The 8,074-nt window shown below is 56.7% G+C and overlaps 1 protein-coding gene across 1 annotated transcript; it reads right to left on the bottom strand.

The window, feature by feature from the left end:
* Positions 1 to 6,289: 6,289 nt before the first annotated feature.
* On the bottom strand, positions 6,290 to 7,706 carry LOC117215414. The gene is made up of 3 exons (XM_033461799.1): positions 7,462 to 7,706; positions 6,730 to 7,363; positions 6,290 to 6,631 (listed from the first exon to the last, which is right to left on the bottom strand). The coding sequence occupies exons 1-3, from the start codon at positions 7,704 to 7,706 to the stop codon at positions 6,290 to 6,292; spliced, it is 1,221 nt and encodes a 406-aa protein (XP_033317690.1).
* Positions 7,707 to 8,074: the final 368 nt, after the last annotated feature.

Here is an 8,074-nt window from a genome sequence, read left to right as displayed (position 1 = left end):
GGTCATAGTCCGTTGGGGTGGAGGCGGGGCGGCTCTGGGTCGTCTGACTGCCATCCTTCTCCATCGTCTTATCCTGCAGGGTTGAGAGTTTTTCTTTCTCTCCCTTTCCGCTCGCTCCTTCGCGAGCATAACTCGCTCGCAGAAGAGGCGGACGGTCTCGTATTCCTGTGACCCTCTCAACATCGCTTCCACAATCGCTGAGGGGGTCAACGTTTCTCCTACGGCGTGCCGCAGGGTGTAGCGGAGCAGCTCCCACGCCGGACAGAGCTCCAGGGTGTGTTGCGCTGTGTCCCTGCCCTCTCCGCAGTGGTGGCAGATGTCTGTCGTATCTCGCCGTTTTCTCTTCAGGAACTCGCCGAACACGCCGTGTCCGGTGAGTACTTGTGTCATCCTGAATGTGAGTGGGAGGCCGTGGCGGCTCCTCCATGCCTCCCAGTTTGGTAGGACCGCATCCGCGCCTCGGTGTTCGCTTCTCCCGTTGATCAGTTGGGATCGCCACAGGTTCCATGTGTCCTCTTCGACGGTTCCTGTGTCGTTTGAAGCCGCCTGCTCGGTGGGGTCTTCTCCCGGGTGCCATTCTCTCCGGCGGGTGTATCTCTTTTTGAGCGCCAGCGCCCGCAGCTCCCACGGGGGGGACGCGGCTAGGGTGGACGCCGACGCGTGCGACACCGTCCGGTATCCCCTAATGATTCTGATGGCGGTCATTCTGTGCAGTCTTCTCAGGAGCAGAATGCTGCGACGGCTTGCCATCAGGTCGTCCGCCCATACTGGTGCCCCGTACATCACTCGTGACCGAACGACGCCCTCGTAAAGTCGGCGCACCGCGTCTCCGGCCCCGCCGATGTTCGGTAGTAGGCCGCACAATGCATTGGCAGCCGCTGACACCTTCGGGATCAGTGAGTCGAAGTGTGGCTCGAACGTCCACTGGCTGTCGATGGTGAGTCCCAGATACTTCATCTGTGATCCCACCCGGACGGTTTTACCTGCCATGTTTATGCATAGGCCGGGCGGTGGTGTCCCTCGCCTCTTCCTGTCAAAGAACCAGGTGGCCTCCGACTTCGCAGGGGAGACTCTCAGGCCCAGTTCGTCCACGGCACGGGTCGCACAGGCCGTTGCGATTCCGCCAATGCGCAGCGTCTCGTGCCAGCCACGACCCTCGACCAGGATTAGGGTGTCGTCCGCATAGCATACAATGGCCGCGCCTGGGGGTAGCGGGCATCGTAGTACCTCGTCGTACGCAACGTTCCATAGTATGGGGCCCAGCACCGAGCCCTGTGGGACGCCACGCTCAACGGATCGCTTTTCCTCTCCTTCCTTACTGGTGTAACACACCCACCTGTCGTCGAGGTAGGCTCGGATCAATCGGACGAGGTAGCTGGGAACCTCGAAGTGCTCCAGGGCCGTCACTATCCTGTTCCATGGCATGGTGTTGAACGCATTGACGATGTCCAGGGAAACCGCCAGCGCCACGCCTTTCCGGGAGACCATGTCCTCCGCAATCGCTCGTACGCGTCTGACCGCGTCAATCCTCGAGCGCCCCTTCCGGAAGCCGTACTGGCTTTCGTGCAAACCTGGCACTTGGCCCGCTATGTGTCGTTCCAACCGGACGGCGACTACCCTCTCGAGTAGTTTGCCGACCTCGTCCAGTAGGCATATCGGCCGGTACGCTGACGGCGAGGTCGTCGGTCGGCCCTCTTTATGGAGCAGGACCAGCCTCGCCGTCCGCCACGCCCGGGGGTAGACTCCCTCCCTCAGGCATCTTGTGAAGAGGTGCCGGAGTCTGGGAGCCGTGACCCCCATCACTTCCCCCCAGATCCGGCCAGGGATTCCGTCCGGGCCCGGTGCCACGTTGCGGGCGGTCATTCTTCTGGTTGCCTCACATATCTCCTCCTCCGTGACTTCCCAGTCGTCCCTCCATTCCAGCGGTCGTGTCGTTTCCCGTGGCCGTTCCGCCGCTCTGTTTTCTTGTGGGGGAAAGAGCGTTCCGGTGATCCGCGTCAGCAGCGCAGGTTCCATTTCCGCCGTTGTCAGGGGGTCCTTCGCGCGTAGTTTCTGTGTCACCGTCCTGTATGGCCTCCCCCATGGGTCCGACTCGACTGTTTCGACCAGTTCGGATCAGGCACGGTCCTTCGCTTTTTTAATTTCCCTTTGTAGCGAGCGCCGTAGCGCGCGGTACGTCCGGTAGCGCAAGGAGACTTCTTCTTCGTCGCGTCGTCGCCAGCGGCGGGCCCTTAGGTACTGTCTTCGAGCCCGGACACATCTCGTCCTCAGTTCCGCGATGTCGGGGTTCCACCAGTAAACTGCTCTGCTTCGCACCGTGCCCGGTGTGGCTCGTGGCATGGATGCGTCGCAGATTGCTGTCATGGCTTGGCGGAGGTTCTCGGCCTCCTCTTCCACGTCTGCTTCGGTCGTCGTTGTTGAGGCCTCCCAGCTCCAAGCTGTTGCTATAGCAGCCGCCCGGAGTAGATCTTCATTCCTCTCCTTTATTTTCCATCTAGGTGGTGGGCGCGCGTGTCTCCCCCTCGGCGGGCCGCGCCCGTCGTTTGTCGTCGGCATTCCAGGTCCAGGTGCGTCCACCTCCATGAATATGTAGAGGTGGTCCGACAGCGTCTCGACCCCTTCGGCCACTCTCCAGCCTGAGATCCGCCTGAATGCCTCGGGGGAGGCCCATGTTATGTCAACAATGGAGCTCCCTCTGCACGTCACGCAGGTACTGGTCGAGCCCCTGTTCACTAACAGAAGTCCAAGTCCCGCGGCCCAGTTTGATAGCATGCGGCCGCTCGCGTTGGTCCTGGCGTTTCCCCATTCCGTGGAGTGTGCGTTGAAGTCTCCCAGGACGAGCACTTGTCGGGGGAGTCGTCGCCTGACGCAGTCGCCAACTCCGTCTAGGAATTCTTCGAACGCTGCCCGTCCGCTGTTAGGTGACACGTACACCCCCACCACCATCATCCCTGCCCACTCGACCGCGGCGTACCCGTTGCCGCGTTCCTGCAGGGCTCCGTGGGCGAACGCCCCGGGCGTTGATGTCCAGGCAACGGCAACCATTCCGTCCGTGTCTCCGACCCACGCCGGGGCATCCAGAACTCTGTATGGTTCCGCCACCACCGCTAGGGCGACCGTGATCTCCCGGATGGTTTGGTGGAGCAGGTCTTGTGCTCGCCTTGACCTTCCCAGGTTAGTCTGGAGGATGCGCATTCTCAGTTCTTTGGTGTTCTTTCCTTGTTTGTGGCTTCCTCCGTGCCTACCTCCTTGTTCGCGCGCTTAGGGTCGCTTTGCGACGGGGAGCCTTTCTCGCTGCCTCTTGCAGCCGTGGATCTCCAGTAACGGTCTCCGTTCGATGGCTTCGACCTTCGCCGTCGACCAGCCTATGGCGACCTTTCCAGCCTGGGCCAGTTTCCTCACTGCACTGGCAGGGCCTCGTATCCATACGGTGCCAAGTCCGTTCCGGGCGGGGCGGATTTCTCCCAGCCGGATGTCCTCCGGCTTGCAACCGCTCTCCCTCGCCAGGGTGTTCTGGATTTCCGCCTTGGTGGCCGCTATGTCTATCAGGGACACCCTTGCCTCCGCGGCTCGGAAGGAGGTCGCCACGCGGACCTCGTTCGGGTCCAGAGCCCGCGTCAGCTGTGCTGCGAGCGCTGCGGCCTTCTCCCTTCCCTGGTCCTCAGGGACCTCTAAGATGACACCTCCGGTGATGGTCTTCCGCATCCTCATCGTGTTGATGCCGAGATCGGTCAGGGAGACACTGTCCTTGGCCGCAGCCACCACTTCCGCGTAGGATTGGCTCGATTTGTCCGTCAGGGTGATTGTTACCGCTGACGTTCGCGGCGCGCGCGGGAGGGGCCCCCTGCCTCCCCCTCTTCGTGCGTTCTCCAATCCACTCTCCGGAGTTTTCCTCTGGCTCTCCGCCCCTGTCTCGGGGATCAGCTTCGCCGGCTGCTTCTTCCCTGCCTCCTTCTTCTTTCCTCTTCTTTTCCTTCCGACGGTCTGCCATTCGGTGACAGCCGTTCGGCCTCCCTTGAGCGCTGGGGCGCTTGGGGCTCCAGGCTCCATCCCTCTCGTGTTCGCGGCAGGGGCGACCTCCTTTCCTTCTCCTTTTTCTGTTCCCTGCAGTTGTTCCTCCAGTCGGTGCAGCAAGGACCTCATCTCCTCTACATGGTGCTCGACTGCAGCGAGACGCGCCCTGTAGCTGCTCTCATCCGCGGTGGGGCGCGAGGCCGGCTCTTTTCGGAGTGCCTCTACCGCCGCCTCCAGTGTTGCTATGCGTCCTTGCGCTATAGCGAGTACGTCGGTGACAGGGTCCGTTCTCCTCACTATCTCTGTCACGGCCGCGGTGATGGTTCTCGCCGCCTCCTTCAGGGTTTTCCCCTGCGTGCCCTTGTGGCTGCGGGGTGCCTCGGCAGCCTTGGCCACCTCGGCGGCCCGGCGAATCAGTTTGGCTCCTATGTCCGCCGTTGTGGCTGTTCTCATTTCTTCAGCCGGGTCCGCGGGGAGTTCGGGGGATTCGTTGGCCTTCTTTCTCTTCGCTCGGGGTGCTTGTCTGGCGGGGGTTTCCTCCTCCTCTGTTGTTTCCTCAGTCTATATTCCCTCCTTGTACAGCGTGAAGCGGGAGGGTCCCTCCTTTGGCGGCATCGCCTTCGTCACGCTCCAGGTGCTAACGTGCGGCGGCTCCGCAGCCAGTTCCGTTTCCCTCCGTCCCCTAGCGTTTTCCTCTACCTCCTTCTCTTTCGCCATGGTTGCGTCCGTTTCCCCGTTGGGCAGGAAATGTCGCTCGGTCAGCACTTGCCACTCTGCCAGTTGCTGTCACTTTCAAGTGGCCCGCGCAACGCGCTTCGGCGCACGCGCCAATATGGCTGCGTCTGGGTAGTTCCTCAGGTAGCCCGTGTAGCGGCGCTGTTGTCACGCGTCCTAATATGGCTACTCCACCGTCCTAACCTCACACTTGGTATGTTTTGCTTTAACTCCTCCTTGTCCAAGCCGGACTACCCGCATCCACACCCGTTTTGCGCTCACAGGCACTAGTCCTCCATTCTGGTTACCTCCCTTGCCCAGGCTCTCCAGTTTACCGGAGATTTCGATTACGCTCGCAGCTCCGTCCTCTCTACGTCTGCCTCCCATGTATCCCCAGCCTGTGTTGTAATGGATCAGATGATGCTGGAGTCATAGACTCGATTTCAATGATAAGTGTATTTAAATTTTCGAATGTAAAGAGCTCGTTACCTGCGACACGCCTGAAATGTCGTTTGAAGGTCTTCACTGCAGCTTCCCATAGCCCTCCGAAGTGAGGTGAGTTGGGAGGAATGAAGAGCCATTCGATCCGTCGGTCGGCTAAAAAGGACTGAACCTTTACCTTATGATCGTCGGATTGCAGGAGATTTCGGAGCTCTCGTAATTCATTGTTGGCGCCAACGAAGTTGGTACCGTTGTCGGAGTAAATTGTCACACAGAATCCTCGGCGAGCGATGAATCTTCGCAGAGCAGCAATGAAGGCCTCGCTAGTGAGGTCGCCGACCAGCTCGATGTGGACTGCTTTGACTGCAAGACATATAAAGATTGCTACATATACCTTAGTTTTGCGTCGGTTGCGATCCTTTCGTTCTTTGATGTAAAACGGTCCGCAATAATCTATTCCGACGTTGGTAAACGGTCGAGATTTCGTTATCCGTGCAGCTGGGAGGTCGCCCATTATGTAATCCACTGGAGGTGGATTAGCTCGGCAGCAACGGACGCACTTCTTCAGCGTGCTCCAAACTTGACTACGGCCGTCGATAGGCCAATAAGATCTTCTTAAGGCGTATAAGGTAGCTTGAGTTCCGGAGTGGACATTGATGAGGTGTTCATGCTCGATTATGAGCGCTGTGACTTAGGATTTGGGTAGAATGAGTGGGTGTTTCTGACTGAACGGCATGGATGAGTGACTGAGTCGGCCTCCGACTCGCAACATCCCGTCTTTGTCGAGAAATGGATTGAGTCGTTGCAGCTTCCCCTTCACTGCAGAATTTCGATCTGTTCGGAGAGTGCGGATTTCATCTGAAAAATAACAGAGTTGTAACAGTTTGATCAATTTGTTATGCGCATTGGTTAAATCATGTGTGGTTGGAGGTCTCCCTCGATCCTGTTTTTGTCTCCATCGGAGGCAACGAGTGGTAGTTCTAATCAGCTTGGGCCAAGAAGAAAATCTCTCCAGTAGACTGTGGTCAGCGGGAGTCACCGCCAGACATGTTGCATTCTTCTGCTCTGATATTTCAGTTAATGGTACTGGGTTCCACGTCGGCCAGTATCTTTCTGGTTGTTAGAGCCATTCCGGACCATGTTGCCAAATGGTTGGTCGCAGGAAATCTTCGTGTGATTGGCCTCGAGATATGAGATCTGCAGGGTTATCGGCAGTGGGAATGTGACGCCAATCTGAGGTGTGAGTCTTCTGCTGAATTTCTGTCACACGATTAGCGACAAAGGTTTTCAGCGTATGGGGTGATGTATTGATCCAATGAAGTACGATTGTAGAATCCGTCCAGTAAACAGTCCGAGAAATGTTGCTAGGTAAAGCTTGAAGGACTGTGGTGGCCAATGATGCGAGAAGAAGTGCTCCACTCAGTTCCAGCCTTGGAATGGTTTGTGATTTCAGTGGAGCCACCTTTGATTTTGCAGTGAGGAGTCGTGTCCAGACATGACCATCCGGAGTGATGATGCGAAGGTAAACGCATGCCCCATAAGCCCTTTCGCTAGCGTCACAGAACCCGTGTAATTCATTTCCGCTGCAGCCTTGATTATCGTTTTACGTGGAAACTTCACGTTATTCAATAATGGCAGCTGTGCATAATATTTGCTCCATTCCGTGTGCACGTCAGCTGGTAGAGATTCGTCCCAATCAATTTTTAAAGTCCAGAGTCGTTGGAGCAGCATCTTAGCTCGGACGATCACTGGTGCCAATAATCCGAGGGGGTCGTAGATCTTGGCGATTTCGGAGCTGATTGTTCTCTTCGTGATTCGAGAGGCGGTGGAATTAATTTTTACGGAATATAGGATCGAATCGTCAAAGGAATTCCAAACCACACCCAGAGTTTTGAAGGTTTGCGATTCGCCTAGTAGCAGCTTGTCGTTTATGTCCTGCTCGGAAAGTCCTCGTAGCAGTTCCCGGTCGTTCGATGCCCATTTTCGAATGTTTAAGCCGGCTAGTTTAAGCAGTTCCGTGAGCTCCGTTCTCAATGATCGTGCCTCGACCTTTCTATCAACTCCAGTGAGAACATCGTCGACGTAGAAGTCTCGCTGTAAGACCGTCGCCGCTCGTGGGTACCGATGTCCCCCGTCGTCCGCCAGTTGTTTGAGGCACCGAATGGCTAGATCAGGGGCCGCTGACAGCCCGACACTGTATTAAGTTGATAGGTGTCAACTTCTCCATCAGAATTGCGCCACAAAATTTGTTGAAATTTTCGATCCTCTGGACGCACAAGAAATTGTCGATACATCTTTTCGACATCGCCTGTAATGACGTATTGATGAGAACGAAATCTTAGAAGGATGAAGAATAAGTCATCTTGTAGTTTCGGTCCCGTATGAAGTACGTCGTTTAATGAAACTCCGGTGGTGGTTGGTGCAGATCCGTCAAACACAACTCGGAGTTTTGTAGTTTGGCTGGACTCTTTGATCACGCCGTGATGTGGCAGAAAATATCCGTCGTCCGTGCAGTTGTCCGTGGTAATCTTCGTCATGTGTCCTAATTCCACATATTCTTGTATCACGCGCGATAGTCGGCTTCGAATCGTTTGTCTCGTTGGAATCGACGACAGAGGGAAATGAGTCGCTTCATCGCCATTGTCTTAGAGGATCCAAGCGAAGGAGTTGTTTCGTTGAATGGGAGAGCGACCATGTATCGCCCTTCGTTGGTGCGTTGAACGTGATTTCGAAAGTGTTCTCCGCACTGTCGTTCCGCTTCCGAAATGTGTGCAGTGGGTGTTCATTCGTCGATTTCCCAAAAACGGGCGAGGTCCGCCTGTAAAGCCGCCGTGGAGGCGTGAAATACGAGTGCTGATGATTGCGAGGTTGGGCTCTCCCCGATGACCCATCCGAATCGCGTTTT

The sequence above is a fragment of the Bombus bifarius genome, unplaced genomic scaffold (assembly GCF_011952205.1).
Source record: "Bombus bifarius isolate JDL3187 unplaced genomic scaffold, Bbif_JDL3187 scf7180000009579_frag, whole genome shotgun sequence".
Taxonomy (NCBI): domain Eukaryota; kingdom Metazoa; phylum Arthropoda; class Insecta; order Hymenoptera; family Apidae; genus Bombus; species Bombus bifarius.
This window is presented reverse-complemented; position numbering and strand designations above follow the sequence as displayed.

Coding starts and splice junctions, on each gene's coding strand:
- LOC117215414 (XM_033461799.1), bottom strand. CDS start 7,706: ATGACGAAGATTACCACGGACAACTGCACGGACGACGGATATTTTCTG. Junction 7,364..7,461: donor ACAGGCGATGTCGAAAAGAT/GTATCGACAATT, acceptor AACTTAATACAG/TGTCGGGCTGTCAGCGGCCC. Junction 6,632..6,729: donor AAATGAATTACACGGGTTCT/GTGACGCTAGCG, acceptor GCAAAATCAAAG/GTGGCTCCACTGAAATCACA.